The 27,123-nt window shown below is 42.5% G+C and overlaps 1 protein-coding gene across 1 annotated transcript; it reads right to left on the bottom strand.

The window, feature by feature from the left end:
* Window positions 1–665: 665 nt before the first annotated feature.
* Window positions 666–27,123, bottom strand: ZNF365 (zinc finger protein 365). Its single transcript, XM_047072826.1, has 5 exons — window positions 27,042–27,123; window positions 24,586–25,341; window positions 11,119–11,299; window positions 4,185–4,222; window positions 666–3,446 (listed from the first exon to the last, which is right to left on the bottom strand). The coding sequence occupies exons 2-5, from the start codon at window positions 25,326–25,328 to the stop codon at window positions 3,185–3,187; spliced, it is 1,224 nt and encodes a 407-aa protein (XP_046928782.1). The 5' UTR covers window positions 25,329–25,341; window positions 27,042–27,123; the 3' UTR covers window positions 666–3,184.

Raw genomic sequence — 27,123 nt, 5'->3', positions numbered from 1 at the left:
GATTTATTTATGTTTTCTCCTGCCCAGAGATCATGGAGAATGTCACCGTTATTTTTCAAGAACATTATGACCTGGTGAATCCATCAACCTTAACACGAATAAGTAGAAGAACAGACTAAGGTCATCTCCTAAAAGCTCTAACAACTCCTAAACAAATGGCACCCTCTCGATTTTCCTAATTCCATGGTTCTTAAAAGACCAAATGGCTGAGTAATCTCCCAATGATATACAGTACTTCTCTCTGTTATCTATTGTAATCGCTCTTGGGTCTTGCGATGACTGAGATGTATAGCCTATATAAGCTGGGATATACACTGTGAAATCTGTTCATGGTTTTTGCTAAGAGTTGCCAAGTTTAAAAATAGAGTGTAGGAAAATTACTCATAGTGTGGAGGAAGACGGGAGAAAAGTACCAAATGGGCTTTTAGTGAGGCCTTCTCAGTGCGAACATATGTAAAAAGAACTTTTTGATATAGGCATTGTGATCAACAAAAACAATCAAGCTTAGTTTTTAAGAAAGCTTATAGGTACAAGATCATGGTGATTATATGTGCAGTGAACAGTTTATTCACTAAAAACTATTTTGTTCACTGTTAATGGACCAGTACACTTGGCTCCCCAGAAACATTTCAACTAGACAAAACGTACCAACACATTAGTCATAAATATAGCTTTATTATTATAATATTTCATAATCTAAAAACTTTTTCTTATCAATTCTGGGAAAAGAACATTCCAACTTACATACAACTGATCTACCCTGCAGAATACTGGAAAACAGTGTCTAAGCAACCTGAATTTAGCATTTGAGAATCCATAACTTTGGGAAGAAAGAATGAAAGACTAGTTCAAAGAAAAATTTCTTCCTTACAAAACAAATCATAAAAATTAGATCCATTCTTCAGTTTAACCTTGAACATGTTTTCCCAGAAACTTTGGTAATTTCTTCAAAAATCAACTCGCAGGTTGACTGCCCATGTGGACAAAAAATATATATATTTAAAAATAAGACCCCAGCTGGACACAGTACATGGCTTGGGCCATGGTATGTAGGTGGAATATCCCTTGGAGTGAGCCAGCTCCCATGTTTCAACAGCAAATTTATGTCTCTAAGGAAGCACAACATCTATAATGCATTTCATTGTATGAAGGTCAGAATTTAGTTGGAATTAAAAAGAATTTTTTAATATAATAAATCTTAAAATCATCTGTCTTATGTAATGTACATACAGTAGATATGACATTATGGTGCTTTCTGGAGATCACAGAGTACCACTGTCAAAGAGCGCTGCCATGCCCTCTAGGCATATTAAATAAAAATCGAAAATGTAGGTCACATTAAATAAACAAAACCAAATCTGGCTATACTACCTTTAAAAACAAGTTGTTGTCATTGCACACACGTGTTACGGGACAAAGGGCATGCAATACAACAAGTCAGTTTTTTAGTATGTAAAAGGCTAGAGTGCAATCATGGTATAAACACCAATAATAAATAACTTTGGAGGAGATTAATTCTCCAAATAAACAATAATTATAACATTACAATTTTTACAGTGTTAGCCTAAACAGTGATATTCACTTCACAGCAATGTTTTTTCCCCACTTGATAGTTGCCTGTATATCATACAAATGGCCCACCCCCGTGAGCCAGATGTCAAAGTGAAGGTTCAAAAATCAACATTTTCACTATGATAGGTTCAAAATGTTTGTATAATGATAAGTTACACTTTTCAATTTATTGGAATTTTAAGTAACTGCTTTATACCTATTTTTAATGCATTGCTAATCTGATGCTTATTGTAATAACAATCATTCTACTAATGTTAATTAGGTTACAATTTTAATTTTTAAAAGAAGAGAATTCAACTTACATGAACTAATGTATATAGTTTAAAAACCACCTACCACAAACACACACCTTTTGCATGAGTATTTAAAAATAAATTATTAATATACTTGACATATTTTGTTTTATATATATATATATATGTATATATTTGTGGACATAACTACTCTTTTCTTCCAGAAGGATGTCAGCACTTGTAAACTCTGCAGAAGACCTGATGATATTGTTAACGTTAAAAAAAAAAAAAAAAAAGGAACATGGAAATTCATTCTTGAGGGAAATCATAAAGCAGAAGGTTCTTAACAGATGGTTCCTTGTGGAAACAAAGGCTATTTTAGGGAGGGAAGAGGGACAGTCTCAGACTGTGGATCCCATGTGCACTGTTTGTTTCAGAAACTACTTTAAAAAGCAGTGTTCAGTGAACACTTCCAATACCTGGTTGAAAGGTAAGGACGTATATTTAGTCATCAAAGGGCACAGAGGCAGCAGGAGGTGAAGAGTGAGGCCAGCAAGGAGACAAGTCACGCCTGCAGCTCACGGAGGCTGCCCACACGACCAGGGAAATAGGTCTCGGGAAAGGCTGAGTAACATCAACAGTGTCCCAGGCTGGCTCTCAATGCACTACACGTGCCATCTGCTGGCATTCCAACCTTCAGACCCTGAACTGGTGACGGATGCTGATCAAAGGGTTTTACGGTTTTAATCGGCTTTTCGGCCCCAACCACAGGCAATAATAACGGCTATGAAGACAGAGGCTGTGGCTTGGTCTTAGGGTGCAGAATACGCAGCCAAAGAAGAAAGCAGAGGCTCCCCCAAATCTGAATAAACATGCTTCCATAGAAACAACAAACCTGAATCGAACAAAGTAGGAATGAGAACTGAAGTCTAACTGAACGAGTCCCTGAAGCAACCCAAACACTGAAATCTTGATTAACCAGAATACTTGGTTTGTGTGGCCTTGGGTCCTAGGTTTAATCACCCCTGCACAGAACCCCAGGTACAGAAATTACTGGAGAGTGGTCTAATTATTTTACAAGTTGGAGCTTTTACTAACATTTTGGAATAAAACTGCTTTCATTTTTTTTTTTTTCAATTCTTTCTGTAATCTGCCTCTTGCTTCTAAAAGGGGCTTATAATAAAACTCTGGTTCCCCGAGATTCCCGTTTGTCAAATTCTGGTTAATCCAGGTGCTTGTATGGACACAAAATAAATGTGTTATGCCCTTCTTTTTCCCAATGTGTCTTACTATGGGATGTATCCAAAAGGGCATTATTGTTGTCCCCTAGAACAACATTCCACAAAGTCCAGCAATGGTGGTCCAGGGCCACCCCCCTTTCAGATGATGTTCACAATTGCTGTGGGCTTTTTTTTGGCCACCTTGGGCCTGATGTTGCCTTTTCGGCAAAACCCCAGAGGCTCCCCTTTCTTCGATGGTCTGCAGAGTTCTCGTGGGGACTCAGCCTGTTCGTGAATGGACTTAGCGGGCTGCATGCTGGCTCTGTCATCCTTGGCTTTTTTCAGGTAGCTCCTTCCCTTTGGATGAAAATGGATCTTGAGATCAGCGTGGTTACACACAGAATGTGGGTGCCCTCGACTTCTACAGATGGTCGCACAGAGGGAAATGAGCAGAAAGAAAGATTTTGTTTAGAACCTTTAAAGAAAAAACCCATCCCTGGCACAATCACTCCTGCATGCTAGAGTGGCAGTTAATGCCACCAGTTAAGTCAAATATAAATTGGTATTTTTCCTTCAAAAATTCCTGTGGCCTTCACGAAACGACCTCATGATGTCAAATTCCCAGGGAGATCTTGCTAGCTCTATTCACCAGTAATAAGACTGAGACATAGAAAATTTAAGTGACTATCTAGGATACAACATACACAGCTGATCTCTGGAAAAGTTGGGACCAGAATCCATAGCCCTGGACTCTTTAAGTGACTGTATATAGTAGTAGCATAGCAATTACAAAGTATACGAATCATAGTATAAATTTACACATCTGTTTATATTATAGATATCTAATGTAGCACACACACATTAATAGCTCTGTAGAGCTATTATGACTATAACTGTACTTCAATAAGAGAAAGTTACACTACAAAATACTGTAAAAGTACTCCAGTAATACTATCATACTGCCTTATGGCATTTGCTATAAGGCTATCAGCATCGTTAAAAATCATATCCACAATTTACAAAATTAGGCACACGGGCAGGTACATTTTCACTTAAGACTTCCAAGTTCACTTATAATATAGACACCATATAAAACGTAACAGGAAAATACATTATGCAAACATTATCAAATGGCCCAAGTATAAAAAGGTATACATACAGGCATTTGGGTTTCCTATTTGAGGAGATATCTGTAAGCTGAAGGAAAACAAATAAGAAGAAACATTACTTTGCTTGAACGTTGGAACTGACTTTAAAAATCTTTCTCGCTTCTATTTTTAAGAAATTGTTCCCATTAAGGAAGCCAGTAACTGCTATGGGTAACACGGCCCATGGCACCTGCTATCCCAGCACTGAACGAGAACGTCTCGTCTCGTGTTCAGCCTCAGCTGACTCTGGGAGCCTCTGTGCTCCCGGTTCTGAGATTTCCAAGAAGCCATTATCAGTAGATCTAAGAAATTTCAAAACGTTGAAGAGCCCTCTAATACAGCAACATTTGAAGAAACATGTTTTATAAAACTAGAATGATATGCCATTATTTCCTGATTAATTCAGGCTGCATGTGCAGCTAATTTACCACAGCTGTGGTTGGTCACAGTGTATCAACTAAAGGGAAAATTGGCATAAAATGTTTATTGCCTAAAATACATCATTTCTAAAGTGAGAGCATATGAAGACCAACTCCACAACTGTCCCTGAGGCCATCTATCACTGAGATTATTTTCCACTGCCCATAAAATATGCACTTTTGTGGTTGGGCTCAAATATCATTTGCCAAACAAATTGATAACTATCATTTTGTGATCCAGATGTCACCATCCACTTTAGAGGCAAACCCAGCGTATTCCCAACCTTCAATTCCTGATCTCCCTGGGGTAGCCTTCACTCAAAGTAGTGGTGTCATATCAGCAGGCAGACAAACACAAGAAGAGGAGGACAAAGAAAATATGTAGTAAGGGCCATCTTGGTGTTGGGGCCCAGTATGGCCAACACACGAGTCCCTACTGTATTCAAATAATCAGAGAAACTAAGTTCAGCATAGCAGGGGCACTACCCTGGGTCATCTGTTTGCAGCTTGAGCTTTAGTCAGAAGCAAATCAGAAAGCAGCTTTTTCTTTAATTTAAAAAAAAATGTTTATTTACTTTTGAGAGAGAGAGAGAGAGAGCATGAGCAAGGGAGGGGCATAGAGAGAAGGAGGCACAGAATCTGAAGCAGTTTCAGGCTCTGAGTTGTCAGCACAGAGCCTGATGCACAGCTCGAACCCACGAGCTGCAAGATCATGACCTGAGCTGAAGTTCGATGCTTAACCAACAGCCACCCAGCACCCCAGAAAGCAGCTTTCTTAAACCTTTGAGGGTCATGTGCCCAGCAGGGCAAGATGGGATTCTTGGCATCTGCCTTCTGATTCAGTCAAAAGTAAGCTTTATGGTTGACCCTGCTCACACTGGCTGGATTCAACACGAGATCAATCAATGTGTACAGAAAAAGGCACCTTGCCTGCATGAGGGTCGTGAGGTTCTGCAATATACAAAGAAGACAGGACAGACGGCTCAGGCAAACACCAGGCTGGCAGCTTCTGGGAACCGCAGCAGTATGAGCCGTGGCCCCACAGCCACCAGTAAGGGCTTCTCAGCCCGGCTCCTTGGATAGACATTAGTATATGCGTAAACCGTAAAAACAAACAAAAACGTGTAGGGTTTTTCTTCCTCTAAATTGGCACCTACTTTGGGGCACCTGGGTGGCTCAATGGGTTAGGCATCTGACTCAATTTCAGCTCAGGTCACGATCTCACAGATTTGTGGGTTCAGTCTCTGCATCAGGCTCTGTGCACTGGCAGTGCAAAGCCTGCTTGGGATTCTCTCTCTCGCTCTCTGCCCCTCCCCTACTCACGCTGTCTCGGTCTCTCTCAAAAAATAAACTTTAAAATAAATAAAGTGCCTCCTACTTTTTAAAATTATTCTTAAGGCATAACAAATTTTTTTCACTTTACTATATCTATGTATGTAAGCATATAGTTTGATGATATGTTGTATATGTATATGTAATACTCTGGGATTTTATGTAAAACTGTGTGTGTGTGTGTTTACATACACATACATACTTCCCTCCCTGAGGAAAAGGCGAACAATGTTATCAAATGTTCAAAGAGGTCCCTGACTTCCAAAACGTTTTAAGAACCAAAACCTTGGTGCCTATGAATGTCACTGATGGACCCTGCTGGGACCTCAGGAAATTAAAAGAATTTACTGTATATTACATAAAGGGAAATGCACAAGTGTGGGTGCCGATGAGCCATAAGCCTCACATATACGCATATGTACAGGTACCGTAACTTGTGCATGTCAGTACATCACCCACTGGATAAAATACGGACTACATAACCACAATTAACCCTCAAAACAACCTTATGAGACAAGCACTGGCATCCCCCTTTCACAGATGTAGAAAACAAGGCCAAAAAGTGATGCAGCTGGTTTGAAGCCTCAATCTTTACCAGTGTTAGAGCTGGGCTTCAAACCCACGTGAGCACATTCCAAGTCCAAACAAGACTTCACTTGGCTCAGCCTTCTCAAAGAGTATGTGTTTGTGTAAAAGTGTGCAGTTTGTACACAGAAGTTACGTGGAATCCATAGCTGGGCTGGAATTTCTCCAGTGATCCTATAGATCATGGGGCCTCGGGTGGAGGCAGGGCCGTTATCACAGTCCCCACAGAACTTCACATGCTCTCCTCCCTGTGAACACAAGAGGCCACTGTTCTTTCTGGCCGTACAGCCGCAGGCAGACAGAAACGCTCTTCCTCCTTAACCCACCTCACTGTCTCTGTTTTCTCCCCGTCCAACTATTTTGCCTTCTTTTTGTTTAGGAAGAGGCGAGTTTGGGGATGGGGATCGAGAGAGTCCTTAAGGAAGGCTCCAGGTTGGAAAAATATAAATAAATTTGTACTGAGAGCCAATCTATGTACTTCTAAAACTCAAACATGGTGTCTCACGTTGTTTTGGGTTAGAGAAACTGGACACCCAGCTCTCCTCCAACCTCCGCTTGGTGTAAATAGCAGCACTGCAAACTGAACTGTTCGGGCCAAAACGTTAGATTCATTCTTGATTCCTCCCTTTCCCTCACCTGCTAAAAAAGTAATCCTTCAGCAAGGCCAACTGGTTTGGTCAATTCTATTCCCACGATACACCCCATACCTGCCATTTCTCTCCATCTCTGCTCTCACCAAGCTACCATCTGCCACACAACAGCCTTCTAACCTGTCTCCCAGTCCTGCACCTATCTGTTCCCCCACCCCGCAGCCAGAGCGACTGTGCTAAAACAGCTCACCTCCTGCTCACAACTGTCCAATCAACGGCTTCTCTCTGTTCTAGAATGGGTCCAAACTCCTTATGTGACCCAGAAACCCTGGCATGATCTGGATCCTTCTTGAATCTCTGACTTCAACTCTTCTCACGCAAACATGCCAAACTTGTTCCCTTCTAAGCCACTTCCCAGTGTGCACAGAGCTGCCTTCCTCTGGTTATTCAGGTCACAGTCTAAATGTGGCCTCCCGTGCAGGGCTGTTCCTGACCGTAAGGACCACTCAGACACATCATCTTACTTTTTCCTTTAAAGGGGCTGTCACCGCAGGAAACCATCTTTGTTGCATGTTTACTTGTTTCGATGCCGTCGCCTTCCTCACGAGAGCAGGAACCTCACCTACCTCATTCACCCAGTTTCCTCAGCACCCAGAAAGAGCTGTGTCCCCAATAAACATGTATTAAATGGATGGCGGCTAGTCCTAATTTAGCAACCTACTGGAAATAAATGCAACACTTAAAATAAGATTATCCAAGCTGTTTCATGACCTTCCATTTGGGCAGTTCTGTGTGTGTTTTTGGCAGATGGGATATTAGGTCACTTTAGGTCTAATTCAACAGCATTTTTCAGAGCATAAAGACAAAGGATCTGAGTAAGCATGTTACATTTTTAGAAATCAGCCAGGTGAAAAAGGAACACAAATGCTCAAGGGAATTAAGGGGAAAACACAGAGGCTGAAAACATTATTTCAGAAAAGGCACTAACTGGGGTGGCATGCCAGGCTGTCATGAGCTGAGGTGTGGAGGGAATGGGTCAGAATGTTCTGCTCCCTCCCAGGGTGCACTGGGGCAAGGAGCTCTCCTGGGTGGGGCTGAGGCTCCAGAAGCCTGGGCTGGTCAGTGCTTTGTACCTTCACTAAGGTGGGCCAAGTAAGTCAATAAAGCTATGATTCAGAGCTTTTCCTGCCAAAAGCATCCAAGTTCTTCTGTGTGTGTACAACAACCACAGGAACCCTGGGAGGCCAGACTTAGCATGCGCCTTACATCAAAGACACTGTTCCTAATTTCATAGGTGCATGTATAGTGTTAAGATGACATAGATCAAAGGAAAAGGGAGAAACGGTCTGAAGGACCGAAGACTGAACTGTGATGCGGTGCATGATGGTCCAACGCAGAGTTGAGAGGACTTCCATGAAAACAGGGAAAGTACTCAGTCCTTTCAGAAACAAAGCACCTCATTCTTGGTCTTCTCAGGGCGATGTGTCCTCCCCACGGGAGTCCCACAGTCCACCTCACTGTGGCCTGACCATGTCCTACTCACAGTCAGTGCTCACTTCTATCTTCCCCACTATCATCTTAACTGCATTTTACTTTCTTTCCATTAGTCAATTCTTCCTTAGGTAGATCAAGTCTGATGAAGGCAGATCATGCCATGTTTAGGACACAGAAGGCATAAACACAACTATGTATCAAGTTCCTGCTGTGTTTGTATATATATTTATATGCATACAAACGTGTGCCTGTAGATCTACGTATTTATGTGTCATACGTGTGTGTTGTGTGTGTACAGGCAGGCACACACGCACATAACTTCATATATACATAGCTGACTAGAGCCGCGGAGATGCTGTCCAACTTGTGACTATGTGGTGCCACTGTGATGAAACTAATGACTAGCAATGCCTTTGAAAAGATGTTTAGTTTTCAAAGTGGAAAAATAAGCAGAGGAAAGTGAGCACAGAAATATAAGTAAGAGAGAGAACTATTCGGTTTCCTCTCTTCCTCCTTGCCTTCCATTGTTTTCTCTCTTTCTTTAAGATTCTCTTGGCTTAGTATAGTAAAATTTTACACATTTCTTAGCTCTGGGTTAATTATAAGCCTAAATAGTCAAGCTGTTAATGCTACACTTTTATTTTAGAATTCTTAACCACCAATGTCAGGTGATAATCAGAGAATTTAAGAGGCGCAAGACCCTAGCGAGCATCTAGTCCAACTGCTTCATTTTAGTTTAGTTTGTTATTAACTTTTTTAATGTTTATTTATTTTTGAGAGAGACAGAGACAGATAGACACAGATGTGAGCGGAGGAGAGGCAGAGAGTGAGGAAGACACAGAATCTGAAGCAGGCAAAAGGCTCTGAGCTGTCAGCACAGAGCCCAACATGGGGTTCGAACCCATGAACTATGAGATCATGACCTGAGCCAAAGTTGGACACTTAACTGACTGAGCCACCCAGGCACCCCCAACTGCTTCATTTTATAGAAGAATTACAGGTCCAGGAAGACAAATGGTCTCGTTTAGTCAGGAGAGGGGAGCTAATGATCTGGAAGCTAGGCCTTTTCACCTCACATGTGAGCTCCGTGACCTCATGCTGCACTCCCTCCCGATAGAGGGCAGGATGGGAAAAAGGCAGGAAAGGGTTCAGTGTGTCCTTCCAGCCACAATGAGTTATGACTGGACTCTACAGAGGAGGGAAGTACAGGCTCCCTCTCAGACCACAGACACCAACAGGAAAATAATAAACAGGCACATGGCTGCAACTGCTTTGATTACAGTAACTGAAATCTCACAGAAGTAACAAACTTCCTTCTTTCCAGTCTATTTTTGTTCCTGACCGGAAACTTCTAGAGCCCCCATTGTTTCACTGCTCTAAGGCTGAGTGTACATTACAGTAAGACGGCAGAAGGTTTCTTCACTTCTTCCTTCCTCTCTCCCTTTTTCTCCTGTTGTCTGTCTCTCCCTCTTGCCTTCTTTTTCCACCTGCTTTTCATCTCATTCCTTCTTTTTTAATTTAACATGTTTCCTTTTACTCTTGGCTTCCAGAATGCTCAAACTAAACTTTTTAATCAGCCAATAGCAATTTTTCCAACATTCTGGTTAGCATAAATGTTTCCTATTTTTCTTCTCCTGACATGGACAGTCCACCCACGTGTGGGGAAGTGAAGAATCATTTTTAAATCTTTTGGGAAGGGGATAAGCATAAATAAGGTTGAATAGATCATGAAAATAGTATAAGTAAACCACTCTGGGGTTTCAAAAATCCTTTCTTTGGCTTTTGTTGCTTATAAGAAAAAAAAAAACTGTTTGGAGGGCAAATCTGCCCAACCATCTCCCTCATCTGGAGCACGGGTGTTGTATCTCCTCCCACCCCCAAAGAGACCAGAGAATCTTGATCAAGCCCCTGAGGAGAATCTGGACCTTCAGCCGTATGCACGGTTCTCATCTGGGCTCTGGGGGTCTCTTAAGTCCCTGAAACGATACGTAAACTTGTATGCAGAAATCTATTATAGAACTGTCACTTGTGAAATTTTCTAAGACCTTTTCAAAATCTACTTAAAGAATGTTTCAACTATAGAGACTATCGGAAGGTGCCGTCCTTCCTGTTAAAGAAAAAAGAGGTACGTGGCTAGATCCCACTGTTACTTAAAAAGGCCAAAGCTTTCTTAAGATTCTCTTGAAGAGCTCCAAAATGGGACAATACTTTCCAATCTACTTGATCGCCCAGGTTGACACCGATGACCTGCTTGGACACTTCCAACTCTGTTACTCTATAATATAAAACTATTCCTGCCTGTTTATCTCGGTGCGGAGTCGCAGGCTGAAGACAACTGTGCATCCCGGATCTCGTCTTGGATCCCCTGGTGTCACTTCGTAACACAGGCATGGCTGGTGCAGGGCTTTCAAATGACGCCTAGAAGGTTCCTGTAAGTCACTCCCCAGCTCCCTCTTCCTCTGTCCTGGACCCAGTCTGGCCATATCCAAGGACCACAGCTTGGTGACTGGACCTGTGTGACTTACCATGTGCTCACCGATGTCCCGGCAGAGGCCAGCGGCCTGCTGGCTTTGGTAGTACTCTAACTGCTTTTCTGCCACTTCTACCCGTTGCAGCAGATTCTCAATAAAGTCCTGGAGCCGAGCTTTCCCTTGAACCTCCTTCTCAGCTGCTGCTTCCAGGAAATGGTTGAATGTAACAACTTCTCTGCAAGGCAAAAATGTCAGAACACAGAGCGGAGAAATGAGACAGGAATTCATTCACTCAGCACATATTTATTGAGTGCTTACTATGTGTCAGGTACTGCCCTTGGCAGTATGCTCACGGCCATGACAAGAGATAATGCTACATTTCCGTGGTTACGTTCAGAGATTACATTTTAGTAGAAAGAGACAGTCATTATAAAATATACAAATCAATACATATGTCAGGTGGTGGTAAGTGCTAGGGAGAAAACAGGGACACTGGACGCAAAGGGACAGAAAGTAACAGAGAGAGGGAGAGTGTGAGTGAGATTTTAGAAAGCAGAGTCAGGGACGACCTGGATGGGGATACATTTGGACAGATACCTGAAGGAAGCAAGGAATAAGACAGGCAGATATCCAGGGACAGCAAGCCAGGCCTTGGGTGGAAACATGCAGACAGGACTGAGGTACAGCAAGGAGGCCTGTGTGGCTGGAGCACAGGGAGGAAGGGGGAGGACAGGCAAAGTAGGGGCCACCATGAGGATGCTTGATTTTCTTATAAATGACATCAGAAGCCACTGGATGCTTTTGAGAAATGTTCTGACTTACATTTTAAAAGTCTAGCTGTTGGGGGGAGAAAAGAGTACAGAGAGGAAACAAAAGGCCAGGCTGAGCACTTCAGTGTATAAGATGAGTCACCTTGTACCAACTGTGTGTTTCAGCTAAAAGTGAAACAATCCAAGACATGCCATCCCCAGGCAGATGCAAGGACCGCTGGGAAAGCTATTTTAGAGGACACAGGACAATCAATGTGCAGGGTGCCCTTCCCTAAAAAGCTGAGGAAAATACCTAAAACAACATTCCGTTATCCACATAACTGTGATTCACAAATCCAGAAAAAAATTTTTTTTAATTTACATTCAAGTTAGTTAGCATATCGTGCAATCATGATTTCAGGAGTAGATTCCAGTGATTTATCCCCTACATATAATACCCAGTGCTCATCCCGACAAGTGTCCTCCTTAATAATGCCCCTTGCCCATTTAGCCCCTCCTGCCACCCACAATCTCTCCAGCAACCCTCAGTTTGTTCTCTGTATTTAAGAGTTTCTTATGTTTTGTCCCCCTCCCTGTTTTTATATTATTTTTGCTTCCCTTCCCTTATGTTCATCTGTTTTGTATCTTACATTCCACATATAAGTGAAGTCATGTGATATTTGTCTTTCTCTGATGAATTTCACTTAGCATAATATACTCTAGTTCCATCCAAAGAAAAATTTTAATAACCTTATTACTACTTTGTATCTTCTTATTTCCAATGCATGTATAAAAACCATACTTTTTTTGATTTATAATAAATCAGTTTTTTATACAAACTCAAACACATCAGAAATGTAAAAGAAACCCCATTATTCTGAAACAATGTAACAATTTGGTAGCCATTCTCATGAGCAACTCTACAAATACACACACACACACACACACACACACACACACACACACACGACCAACAGGTGCTTATTATCACAACTCCATCCAATTTGCCTTACTTAGTGAGAAATTATGAAGATCCTTTCAGCCTTTCCCTTTGTATGCCCTGCCACGCCCACGAGAGGCAATGAATTTCTATAATTTTACTACCTGTTGGATATAGTATTTCCTTTATAGGTCTTCAGAATCTCTCTCGACCTTCAAGGAGTGCCCCCTCATTTTTCTGGCCATGTTCAACTTATGCAGAACCAAGATTCTAAAGACTGATCAACATCCTCCCAGCCTCTTTCATTTTAGATTAAGAAATCCCACTAAAAAGGATCTAACCTCAGGATGCCTGGGTGGCTCAGTCCGTTCAGGGTCTGAGTCTTGATTTCTGCTCAGGTCATGATCTGTTCATTAGTTGGAGCCCTGCTTGGGATTCTCTCTCTCCCTCTCTTTCTGCTCTCAAAATAAATAAATAAATAAAAAATCTAACCTCATGCAGCTGCTCTAGACAGTTGATGAAATTCATTGTCTTCTCTATACTTTCCACTCAGTGCCATAATTTCTTGAGAGTAGAACTTCAGGTAGGTCTGGCCCAGGAAGTTTTGTAGAAGATCTTTACAAAAGAGCTTGGTAGTGGTTTCCAGCTCCTTTATTCTGTACAACTAGTCAGTGACTCACTTTTACAATTAGTTGTGATTTTTTTTCTCACAAATATGTCACACTTGGTCATACTGAAACTTTTCTGACATTTCCTACAGAGTCAAATGTCTCTGTAAAACCTTGGAAATTATATACTTATAAAAATAGAAACGAGACAGATTCTAACATGATGCATCAAAGAATTGCTTATTATAGTAGCCCCCTTTTTTCTTGTTTCCCATCCAGGATCAAATATAAACCCCAATCCCACGATAATTCTATTATCTTTCAGTAGCTAAGAAATATTCACATAAAAGAAATGAGTCCTTTTGGAAAGGAGTTTTCTTCCATCATCAAGTTTCAAGTTTATTTCCAGATGTTTCTGTATGAGGCCTGAACGGAAGATGTGCACTTTCCAAGCTGTTCAGACCACAGACACAAGCCAATTTTCAAGCTCTACCATGGCTCATTCAGCTTTGATCTGCCTCTTAAGTAACCCTAACTAGCAGCAAAATAACGGAAGGTCCATTCAGGTGCTGCATCCAGCATGCTACATGCTGTATCCATCACGGCTCCTAGGAATGGCTGAGATGGAGCGCAAAAGTATGGCTAGAAAACACAGCCCAGGAAACGTCTGTTCCTTCCTGTTTCTAACATTAAGGTGCCCATTCGTTCAGAGTCAAACCCACTGTAGATACTTCATAGGTGATATTTAGGATACCTGAATCATGACACAAGTCTCCAAACTGTACTTTTAGGGAAAGCAACCAAAACCCACAACCCTCTCCACCATCCAAAAGAAAAACACAGAGAATGAGCCAGTGAATTCTTTTTCAATTCATTTTGGTTTATAATATTTACTATATCTATCTCATTACAGAAATATTTTACATTTATTATGGGAAACATAAAAGTTGACCTATTAGAAGATCTAACTCAGCAAGGGGCGAATCAGCTTTTTCGTTCTCTGTTCTAAGCCCATCATTCAATATAATACATGCAACATAATGTTCAATATATATTTGTTGTAATGAATATTTTAAAAGGACAAGGAAGAAACAAAAAATGACCCATAATCCCAACACCCAGAGGTAACTGCTATCAATATCCTTGTATATTTTTTCTAGTCTTTTTTTTCTATGCATATTTACTATTTTGGGGCTCTCAGACTGTAAAGCTTAAAATGTAAAACAGCAATATTTGACAGCTTAATCCCATAGGATTAACATCCCAAAAGCAAGAAAACAAATCTAAGTGCAATATAGTTTATGACTGTAGCTGTATTTTTAAATCACGTAATGTTTTGCTACTGGTTCTATTTAAAACTCCTGCAAACTAACATTAATGCTCCTAGCTGATCCTGGAGTGTTATGTTACGTTGTAAAAGAGAAGCATCTTTTTCTAACCTCTCCCTCACCCAATTACCTTGTGCCCTGAAGCTGAGAAGTTAACACCCTTTGTATTTTTCAACCAACCTGGCACCAATACTAACTTAATTTCAGTTTATAAATGTTTCACATCAACTAAAAAAAAGAAAAACAAAGAAAAAGAAAAGACAGTTAAAACAAGTCTGATGATTTAATTTTAAATCAGAGGTTATACAAGACAGTGGCTGGAAAAGTTCCTCATACCAAGAATATGTTTGGGTGTCTGTTTTAGATAGAAACAGCAACAAAACCCAGTGGCTAATTATGGTATAGCATGTGTGCACAAGTTCAGATTCCCCTTTCACATCCTGTTCAATCTGGATTACAATATCCAGAAACACCTCATATTTCCCCAAGGAATCTTGGGAATTTCCTGAATGAAAAAGGAAGAGGCTTAACTATATTGCGTTTGTAGTCTCTTTAATAATTATACCCCAGGGGCGCCTGGGTGGCTCAGTCAGTTAAGCGTCTGACTTTGGCTCAGGTCATGATCTCGCCCTCTGTGAGTTCGAGCCCTGCGTCAGGCTCAGAGCCTGGAGCCTGCTTCGGATTCTGTGTCTCGCTCTCTCTCTGCCCCTCCCCTGGTCATACTCTGTCTCTCTCTGTCTCAAAAACAAATAAAAATACTAATTTTTTTTAAAAATAATTATACCCCAAACAGTAAAATATCCATTCAAAGTGCAAGGAAGACCAATGGATTTCAATGTAAGGGAGAACAAAATATGCACTAATATGAGTACAGGTTCCATATCTCAAGTATTCTTGAAGAAACTACCAATTGTTGACTTATGGCACAGTATCGAAGCAGAATATCCTCTGTTCTCTGAAAAAGCTGTTAAAGTACCCCTCCCTCTTCTTACTACAGACACACAAGAGGATGGATTTCCTTTATCTACTCCAACCAAACAACAAATTTGCAACAGACTAAATGCATACGGAACAAGGTCCAGCTGCCTTCTATTTAAGCCAGATATTAAAAATATTTGCAAAACTCATAAAGCCAAGCTGCTCTCTTTGCCAAATTGTTTTTGAAAATAGTTGTTTTTCATAGAAATATGTTATTTATGTTAACCAGTAATGGGTTTTTTTATTGCTACTTTTAAATAATAAGTCTTTTTAAATTTGTAAGTTTTAAGTTCTAATAAAGGAAATATTGATAGATAAAACTCACACAAACAAAAACTTTTGAAGGTCCTCAGATATTTTTTTTTTTTTTTTTTTTTTTTTTAAACGTTTATTTATTTTTGAGACAGAGAGAGACAGAGCATGAACGGGGGAGGGGCAGAGAGAGAGGGAGACACAGAATCGGAAACAGGCTCCAGGCTCTGAGCCATCAGCCCAGAGCCCGACGCGGGGCTCGAACTCACGGACCGCGAGATCGTGACCTGGCTGAAGTCGGACGCTTAACCGACTGCGCCACCCAGGCGCCCCTCAGATATTTTTTTTTAGCAGTATAAGGAGAAGTTGTGTCAAAAAGTTTGAGAAGTGCTGTCAGGCTTTGTACATGTGATCCTGAACCTCAGAACTTGGGTGAGCGTGGGCAACGAGGGCTAGAACACTAGTAAGATGTAGTCACAGACCATACACTTATTTATTTCACTATTCAGTAATTCAACAAGCATTTATTGAATGTTAACACGTACTGGGCTTAGTGGTGAGGCACTCATGAACCCATGACTATCTTCACAAAGCTTACTGCCTAACCCAGGAGTCAGCCCATTTTTCTGCAAAGGACCAGGGAGTAAATAGTTTACGTTCTGCAGCCCATATGGTCTCTGTCACAATTACTCAACTCCACCTAGCACAAAAAATACATAAAGACTGTATAACAATAAAACTTTATTTTTAGACACCGAAGTTTGAATTTCATATAATTTCCATATGTCATGAATTATTCTATTTCTTTTCAATTTTTTTCAAATTAAAAATTCTTAGCTCACAAGTTCCTCAAAAACAGCTAGCAGGCTGGGTCAGGCTGGTGGTATACTAACCCTTGATATGGCGGGAGAAGCAAACATTATAAATTTTTTTTTATGTGTATTTATTTTTGAGAAAGAGAGAGCACGAGCAGGGGAGGGGCAGAGAGAAAGGGAGACACAAAATCTGAAGCAGATTAGCTTCAGCTATTAGCACAGAGCCCAACATGGGGCTTGAACTCATAAACCATGAGATCATGACCTGAGCCGAAGTCAAAAGCTTAACTGATTGAGCCACCCAGGTGCCCTGGGAGAAGCAAACAAATACTGAAATAAATATGTAATTACAAAGCTGAGCGGAATAACCAAGAAAAAGAATAATACGATGCCATCAGAGAGAAGAAGAGACTTGTGTGGTTTTATTTTAGGTTCTTAAACCCTGTGACTTAGAACAGTGAGAAGGCTGGAAGGCCAGATGGGAGAGAAGATAAAGGCAAACCTGAGTGAAATCCAGTCAAGATGTGGATACAAACCAGCTTCAGGGAAACTAGCAGACTCTAGGCCACTTACAGGCCCATTGCTGGCTTCTCATATACATATTTTTTAAAAAGTTAAATATAGGGCACCTGGGTGTCTCAGTTTGTTGAGCGTCCCACTCTGGTTTCGTCTTAGGTCATGATCTCACGGTTTATGGGATTGAGCTCCCCACTGGACTCTGAGCTAGCAGCAGGGAGCCTGTTTGGATTCTCTCTCCCCCTGCTCTTCTCCTGCTCACACATGCATGTCTGTGTGCGCTCTCTCTCTCTCTCAAAAAAAGTTAAATATGATAGGATACAAGATTTTAGGCTTCAGCAGAAAATACGCTGATTTAAATCACTATTTGATACTAAAGGAAAAAGTATCAGCACGGGATAAGAAACTGGCCTGAAGCTTACTGCAGAATGATTCACAGAGCTAAGAAATCTGTCAGTATCCTGAGATTCAGAAACAAAGAGGCAATGAGTGAAAAAGCCCTTTCAGTGCTATCAAAGCTTTATTTAGAAAAACTATTTGTTCCCTCATGTGCTCATTCATTTACAGGGTGGCCATAAGGTCTGAGACACAGATAATATTTCATTTTTTTTTTTTACAGATTGAACCCCTCAGTTACTTCTGAGGTGGGTTAAAAGCAAAATAATTCAAAAAAATCAAAGATATACTATCATGTGACAAACCCACTCTAGAAGCAGGTGTAAAGAAGGGCACCTGGGTGGTTCAGTTGGTTAAGCGTCCAACTTGGCTCAGGTCATGATCTTGCAGTCTGTGAGTTCGAGCCCTGCATTGGGCTCTGTGCTGACAGCCCAAAGCCTGAAGCCTGCTGCAGATGCTGTGTCTCTCCCTTTCTCTGCCCTTCCCCCACTCATGCTCTGTCTCTCTCTCAAAAATAAACCTCAGAAGCAGATGTAGCAATAGAGGGAAATGTGCATTAATGCACCACAGTGTTCACTGCAATTTTACATAGGCATTGAACCATGCGTTGTTAATAAGAGGCAACACACGGATCACATCATGTATTATAATTTATAGTTATTTCCCTATGTGTCCAGCTTTCATGGCCACCCTGTAGCCTCACGCTCCCCCTGGGCCTCATAAATGCACAGCACCTCCCTCTCTGCTCCAGCACCAGGGAACTCCCTTCATTCAGCCTGTGAACCAGATTCTTATTTCTGAACATGCTGTTCTTCCACTGGGGTCCCTTCCTCTGCGTCTCCCTAGTCCCCACTCTTCAGGAGCCTTCTAACCTCAGGGCTCTCCTGTTAGGAAGCTTTCCCACACATGCCTAGGTGTGGGGTAGGTAACCTGCTGTGTTCTCCTGCTGTGTTCTCCCGCAGAACACTGCCCCCTATCACACTGCACACTACAGAGAGGGTTAGTCATGCCATTTGTCCCATTCCACTGTGAGATCTGTAAGGTCAGGGACCTTGCCTGCCCTTCCGCTGTGCTACCCCAGTATCGAACATGAGCCCAGCACACAATACGGGTGCAAAAAATTCCTGCTGAATGCACAAAATGTAAAACTACATCTCTAGTTGAAACTCTGTAACTGACAAAAAGATCCTGAGGTTTCTTTTTATCTTTTTCCAAACAAGTACTGGGGCATAAAACCAAAAAGTAATCCACAATACAGGCACCTCCCACAAGGCTGAGGGTGGGATCTAAAATTGATGCCTCTCTTCTATTCTTAAACAACACTTTAAAATCATATTCTCCTCCCAAAGGCAAAGCCCTACCAAGTTATTTAAATTTCATTTTACATTACTGATTTATGAACCTCTTTGGAGGTATGTGAAATGGTAAAAATACCTCTAGCTAAAAATAGTCCAGCTATTGATCACAGAGCACTTCAGACAGACCGTAATGTCAGCCACGAGGCAAATCCTGAAGCTGGAGTCAACCCCTTTCCAATGCTGGGAGCCTGGCTGCAACCTTGGGAGCTCAGGGTTGGCTCCAATGTACCCCATGGAGCCCCCCACAGGGTGGAATCTGCACCCACAGCCTGTCTGAAGTCACGTCATCCCTACTTTTGGTGACCCTTTGCCTCATCTTTCTCTTTCGGCTTCTTTGACTAAACCAAAAGGTATATAGTTCTCATTAAGATCTATCTAAGTAAGTCAAATTACTCTTATTGGTAATAAGTAGGTCAACACTACATTCTAAGCCCCTCAGTCCAGAGAGAGAAAAAAGATGCACTAACATGAGACACACAGAAAAACTGAATATTTTCCTTGGTCTCCAAATTTTACCATCCATAAAAGGGCATGTTTGACATCTAGCTTTTCCTATATTAGTTTGTAAATCTTCATGGGAAACAGCTTGGAAAGAGAGGACCTCATTTATCTAAACACATTAAAATGTGGAGCAAACAGACCCCTTCCTGTCCCACTGAACCCTACGTGTAACATGATTTTTCCTGGCCTGTTTCCTAGCAATGGATCCATCTGGAGACCAAGTTGTCTACTCACTGCTTTAGCTGATCAAAAATAGGAATGTTGTAATTAAGTGGCAAGCGGGTTTAGCTGTGCAAAGCAAGTTACCAAGTCAAACTTACCTTTAAATTTTTTTTTAATGTTTATTTATTTTTGAGAGAGAGAGAGAGATAGAGCATGAGTGGGGGAGGAGCAGAGAGAGGGGGAGACACAGAATCCAAAGCAGGCTCCAAGCTCTGAGCTGTCCGCACAGAGCCCGACACGGGGCTCAAACCCACGAACCGTGAGATCATGACCTGAGCCAAAGTCGGACGCTTAACCGACTGAGCCACCCAGGCACCCCCAAACTTACTTTTAAAAGGCCAGCATCCCACAGCCAGCTTTGGGATAGAAACCTATTTGGATAGAAACCTAAATGCACATTACCTGGCTCAGGCTACCCCTGTATGCCTCTTTTACCATATCAAAATGTGTAATTTTACCTCCTGGTCTCTTCCTGCCATGAAAGCAGAAACTGGACTCATTTGGTTTACTACTGTATGACCTAGAACAGCACCTGGCATTCAGCAGGCACTTAGTGGAAGGTTTGTCTTCTGGCCAACTCCCAGCCAAGAACAGGGCAAATAATGAAGGAAGAAGGGAAAGATTATATCTATCGTAACTTGCAAGGGAGTAGGATGGAAATTAGGTAGAATTACAAAGAGGCCCCTCACCATAATCAAGGGCTGGCAGGGGCACATGCTCCATTTGGACTGGCCTCGGACATCCAGAGAGTCAAGTTAAAAGCCCTTGTGGCAAGTTAAAAGCCCTGGGCTGGTGCTCCAGAAGTTTAATATCATAACCAAACTTATGACGCTAGCATTTCCCTATTTCCCACCACCTTTGATGCCAGCTGACATTTCCTTTAATCTCATCAGAAAAATACATGATGTCACCATTGCGGCTCTCTCAAAACAGCAAAGAAGCAAGCTCATTCCAAAATGGACCAGCTTCATTATTACATAAGTCTTGACGCTTTGGGCAAATACCACATTTTCAAAAGTCTGGCTGAGACAGTGAATTAATGGAAAAAAGCACTCAGCAGAGACACAGGGAATATTGGTTTCAATTTCAGCTCCACCACTAAATTTTTGGGCGAGTCATTCCACGGTGCTGGTCCTTATATTCTGCCTCTATAAAATGAGAGCGTTACCTTGAAGGAGACGAGGAGTACCTTCTAGTTCCAAAATCACATGATCTCCTCAGGGGCCATCTCCAATAGTCTCCCTTCTCCCTGCTATTCCCTTCAATGTCGATCTCCCCTGGTCACCCCGGCCACCGATGCAAATACTCGCCTTCCTCCTCATTCCCCAGTGTGGCCTTGCCACATAAAATGGTTTATCTCTAATGGTTTATCAACTTGAAACCATGGCTTGTATTTAAGCATTTGTTCAAACTACCTTGGGTCTGAACACGGACATGTTCACAGATACGTTTTACTCTTCCCATGAAGAGTGTTAGCCCCTCAGGGGAAAAGAGCATGAATTTCATATTCCCTATATATACCTAGCACAGTACTGGGCACATCACGGGTACTCAATTAGGACTTTCCAGCCTTATCTGCAGAAGGAGGTACAAGAAAACTTGGGATTACTGTTATTCCACTGATGTCCTCCAAACTTTGGGTAACCAACTCGGCCACGAATCAGCTAGTATCCAAGTTTATCCTTTCTTGTTAAGGGATACCTTACAGCAAGGTTGGCTGGGATTGATTTACCTGATTACGGGCAGTGCTACCCTATAGCTCTGAATACTCCTGAATAAGTAAGTACCTGTTTCAATAGGACTTTTTAAAGTGGCAGAGACTTTGTGAAGACAAGGCACACCTTTTTGGATGTGCACTCCAGAAACATACAGATACCTCTCTACAGACGTGTAATGAGACTCACCAGCACTAGAGTGTAAGATGCTGCCTATTCAAACAATCTCCTCTGTCATCGAGTGTACATAGGACTTCCACAGTCCAAGGGGTTCAGCCTGCAGACGGCTGCAGGGCAGAAGCAGCCCTGGAGTCTTTTATTTCAGTTCAAAAAAAAAGAGGATTTTAAAGTTGAGAGAACAAATCCGTAAGCAGAGGAGCCTCATGTGAAATCCATTAGCAAGAGAGCCTCATGTAGATGTTTGCATTTTTTTAAAACACCATCTGTGTCTCGAAGGGTCCCCAGAGTTTAAGGCGATTTTGAATCGGATGGTAACCGCCTACTTCCTCTCACAAATGAGTCTTGAGAGCTCATTCGGAGGGGGTTAGCAGGGCAGTGCAGTTCCTGGTTAGTTCACGGCCAAATAGGGTCTTCTCATATCTAAACGGTCACGTCTCCGGTGGAAGGCACAGCTCTGTGAGGGATGGTGAGGAGGGAAGGCACACATCCTAGCCAGGCAAATCCAGTCAAATTGACGCAGTTTCAGCGGTATGGCAGCTGCGCAGCTGGCTTGCATCCCCATTTTGGGGGCAGGGGTGGGCATCAGGGAGGCTGAACACTATGGACTCCGAGGGGGCTGGCCACAGTCACCCTCTCAGACCAAGAGCTCCAGTGTCCTTTCTGGAAACAAGACCCTTTCAGTGCTATTTTATGTACAGAAAGAGTGATTATTTGAGGCCTGAATACAGAAACTGATACGACAGACCAAATAAAAGCTTAAAAAAAATGAAGACTTTGTTGATTTTATGTTTAAGAGTGTAAGTCAGTTGCACTGTATTTTCATTTAAAGTTTTTTTTAATGTTATTTTTTTTCCTGATAGTCCAAAATGACCTACTAAAAACCAATTCATAATTTATCTCCAAATATATTCACAAAAATGTGAACAGAGATGTATGTACAAGGATGTTAAGGGAGGCATTATTTTTAATACCAGGGAAATGGAACAAAACCATGTATTCATTAATAGCAAACTGATGAAATCAGCCATGAAGCAGCCACACCACAGAATACCATGCAATAGCCAAAAGGAATGACATAATCCTATATTTAGTGCATGAAAGATGCCTACAACATACTATGTTAAAAGCAAACTCCACACATAAGTGGTAGAACACTATGTGCCATGATTCCATTTGGGAAAATAATTCTCTCTGCATATAAAGTACAAAGGGCTGTATGTACACAGGAAAGGTCTGGAAGGACATTCACGGAGCTAAACAGTGGCTGTCTCTGGAGGAAGGAGTAGGGTACACTTGGAGAAGAGGGAGACTTTTAGTACATGCATTTCCACCCTGTTAAATCTTTTTTTTACAAGTATGGATTACTTTTTCAATTGGTCCTCAGGTGACCACACTGGATTAACATTACTACAACTGATCCATGCATGGCCCACTTTACACCAAGTCAGTTAACCACATATTTTTAATAAGAAAGCACTCTTGAACCCACAACCCAAAATAAAAGTTAGAACCTTGCCAACAACCTAGGTCTAACTATCTGATCCTCCCTGCCATCCATCGGCCCAAATCCCACATTCATTTTGACTTGTGTAATAAATAAATAAAACATGACAATAAATATGTGCAATTAATTTGTTTTCCTTTTAAATTCACTGCTCGTCAAACAGAAATACCACAAATGTAATTCTAAGCTTTTCTTTGCACATAGGGGAACCCATCTGCCATTTTTCCAGTGACGCAGTATTAATCACCCTGGTGGCCATAATGGGTATTGGCACTAACTTCCCACCAGGAAACTCCCCATGCCAAGAGAGAAACTTTTTGTTAGAGATCATTTCCCTAAAAGCAAATAAATCAGTGGCTAACTCAAATCTGTCCTCACTCTGTAATTAAAAAAGTTTCTAGTTGATCAGAGCAGGCTTTCCCTGTAGGTCAAATGTAGGCATTTAGTGATAACGGGTGATGATCTCTTTAATACACACGGTTTCTTATCCTCTTGCCAAATGAAGGAAGCTTTAATTACTACACTTTAAGAGGCAATGCATGATAGAAGAGTGCCAGTGGGCAAAGAGAGTATGAAATTAAGTCCACCTCTATAATATAATCTAAATTACTTGAAATTTTCCTTCTAGGTTGTCTTAGAGTACCAATTTGTATGCCCTTTGATTCCAAGAATTCTGAACCTCCATTTAAATTTAAATCCAACACTCCGCATTTGGGAAATACACTGCATTGTTATGTATGCTTTTCTAGTTTGAGTGAATGCCATAATTAATGATAAGGAAATGCTTTCCCAAGTATGATGTTTTTTAAAGTAATAGCTTGTCAAAGCTTTGCAAGCAGGCCTGACCTACCCTAGTATCACGTACCATTTTCCAAAAAGAAAATTCTCAAACTTAAGTCACGGAAGTCAGTAGTATCAGGAAGTTTCCTCTGGGTTTCCTAATATCTGCTTCTTCCAGATAAAAACTATAATTAAATAGATTCTCAGTTAATTAACACTAGCAGATAATCCAAAATGGCAAAGAAGCCAGAACCACTGGTATTTACAGCATATTTTTACAATTGAGTAAGACAGCATCTCTTGTTCCTGACTCGACTGCATGGAGCCTATCAAGGAGGACTGGCTCCCCTAGGGCCCCTCTCTGCCTTCACGTTCAACTCCCCCCCACTCCCCAGCTGGTGCTGGATCCCACCATGGATACAGTGCTACTGCTCTCGCTAAAAATGTTCTGTAGCTTCTAAGGCGAGAAAGAACTAAGTATTTTGACTTTCCTGCTGCTGGGCTGCAGACTCTACACAGAGAGGGTATATACTATCAAAAAGCCTTGTGCCTCCCAAGTTCAACTGTATCAGTGAGAAATGCAGCCAAGGTACCTGCAAGTAATAAAAACCAAACCTCGCCTCAGATGTGCTTGTAAGCTGGGGGGAGGTGCCTAGAGCGATGGCACAGCACCACTTACTCTTCCTTCCTGAGCAGTTCCTCCTCCGACTCGGTCAGGCGCTGCCTAAGCGCTGCAATCATCTCCACGGCCACATCCACCTGTCGGTTCAGGGCCCGCTCCCGCCTCTGCACCTCCTGCTTTTTCTGCGTCAGCTGCACAAAGGCTGCCCGAACTTCCAGCAGTTCGGCAGTTTTCTGGGCCAACTCTTTGGTGAGTTTATCGATTCTCTTCTCGATGGTCCTGTCCACGGCCTCGACCATCCGGTTGAATTTTTCTCTGACGTGAGCCTCAAAAGCAGCCTTGGTGTCTGAGGTGGGCAGGCCGGGACTGGCCCGTGGCCCCTCCAGTGAGTCCGCACGCAGGTCCACCGTGGTGTAGGTCTGCACGTAGGACACTGGCCGCTCTGCCACCACCTCGAATGGCTTCCTGTCCTTGGAGTGTTCATGTGAAATGCTATACAAGTTAACATAGCTCGGTTTCTGCTTCACCACGTTGCCAGTGCTCTGCAATTTTCCCTGTTTCAGGGGTTCTGAGGAAGTGACTAGGTCTGTGTCTTTGAGGGATGGAAAGAGGCTGCATTTTGTCAAGAGGGTTCTTTCCTGGTAGCTGTGACTGAATTCCAGATGGGCCCTCAGCGAAGACAGGCTTCTAAATCTGGTATGGTCTCCACACCTCGGACAGCGGAATGGCAGGCACACAGCAACATTCTCAAAGGACTCCTGCCAGGGGTATCTGCTTTCCTCAAAAGCCTTCTGTTGCATTACTCTTCAAGTCCTGGGCAGGGCCAAATGAAACAGGTAGTTTACATGTCTGTTAAAAAAATGCCTACTGAAATGCCTGTTGCCACCCATGTCCATGAGGGCAGGAACTTTTGGCTTCAAATTACTTTTGCATATAGTATCTTATATTAAAATAAAAACCTGTGATCCGTGGGCCAAATCCAGCCACATTCACTCATTTCTGTATTGTCTAATGCTGCTTTTGCACTAAAGACAAAGGTGAGTGAGGCATTGAGACAGAGACTATTTTGGTAAAGCCAAAATTACTACTTGACCTTTACAAAAAAAGTTTGCCAACCCCACCCAGGATTAAAAAAAAAAAAAAGGAAAAAAAAGGTGGGTAACATTCTCTTTTAGCAGATATGAAAACTGAAGCAAGGAGGTAAAGTAATTAATTCAAAGCCAGATGGTAAATGACAGATCCAGAAGTGGAATTCAAGTTTCCTGCCCTCCTGAATTTAGTACCACTAACTGCAAACCTGTGCCCTATTTTATGGATACAATCCTGATAAGCATGAATTCCAAACGTGAGGAAAACTCACATGAGTTGTCAACATTTGTCCTGAGAATGCAAGTTCAGCGATCTTTCTTCAAGCATAGGAAAAATATCACTCAAGCTAGACGTAGTGGCATTAAGCACACAATGAGCTGGAAATTTTTCAACCTGAGATTTCGCCTTTAGTTATTGTTGTGATGACATAAACCAAAATGTTATCATTGTCCCCCATATTCCAGATTTACTGACATTTGGGAACTCAAGATATAAGCTATGTTTTGATCCAAGTGGGGCCATGGCCGTGGCCAAGCCTTTATAAAAATAGCATGCGCTCAATGGATTTTTCTCTGTTTTCCTGTTTTCACAGGATAACCTCTAGAGATGACCAATGTTTGAACCATGCAGGTATCAGCGTAACTCTTTAGTGAGTTCTTGTTTCGTTGAAGGAATTTATTATCTTAGCCCTAGCAACAGATGACTGGTAGCAACCCTACTCTGCAAACAGGGCACACATATTCCCTCCAGGAGTGGTTTCTGCTTAAATGTAACAAGCATTGGGCCCCCAAGAGAGGAAGCTCAGCTAAGGGTCAACACTGTAAAGTGTTGTTATTGGGCCCTCAACCTCCTCAAAAGCAGAGGCGCAAATGGTCCCCAGCCAGCTAGGCAAAGCCTCCAGGTTAATAAGCCTCTGGCCCCCTAGAGAGGGGAACCTCTTCCTGTGCTACACCTGGCTGTTTAACGACCAGTTTTGTGGACACAGGATGCACAGCCTGGCCCAAAAGGCCCAGGAAAGGGAAGTCTGGATTCCAGGTGGCAATGGGAAAGGGGTGGCATCCCTGAATGGGGAACCGGGTTATCACGCGCTCTGGGAGTACTCCTGCTTTCAAGGGCCCAGCGGGAACCCCAGTCCACAGGGTTGGCCGAAAAGCCCCAATTTCCTCTGCCTGAGCCGGGCAGCTGGCAAAGGCGCTGCACGGAGGGTCCCGGCTCCCCCCGCCCCCGCTCCGCCGCGGGCCGGCCCCAGGCGCCAGAGTGGATACATGCGCGCACGAGTTTCCGCAAGTGGGGGCCGCGCGCCCAACTCCCGGCCGCGTGGAGGCGACAGGCCCCCTCCCCAGCCCGGGACGGTTCCGCCGGCCCCCTCCGCCGCGCCCCGCGGGCCGGGCCGCAGGCGCAGAAGCCCAGCTGCGGCCACTTACCCGACTTGTTGCTGCAGCTGCAGCCGCTGCTGCTGCCGCCGCGGCCGGTGCTGCTGCTGCGGGAGCGAAGCGGTTTTCAGCA

The sequence above is a fragment of the Lynx rufus genome, unplaced genomic scaffold (assembly GCF_022079265.1).
Source record: "Lynx rufus isolate CCGP_SWC_20201006 ecotype Redwood Valley unplaced genomic scaffold, mLynRuf1.p SCAF_11, whole genome shotgun sequence".
Classification (NCBI taxonomy): Eukaryota; Metazoa; Chordata; class Mammalia; order Carnivora; family Felidae; genus Lynx; species Lynx rufus.
Note: the sequence above shows the minus strand (reverse complement) of the source record. Positions and strands in the feature narration are given on the sequence as shown.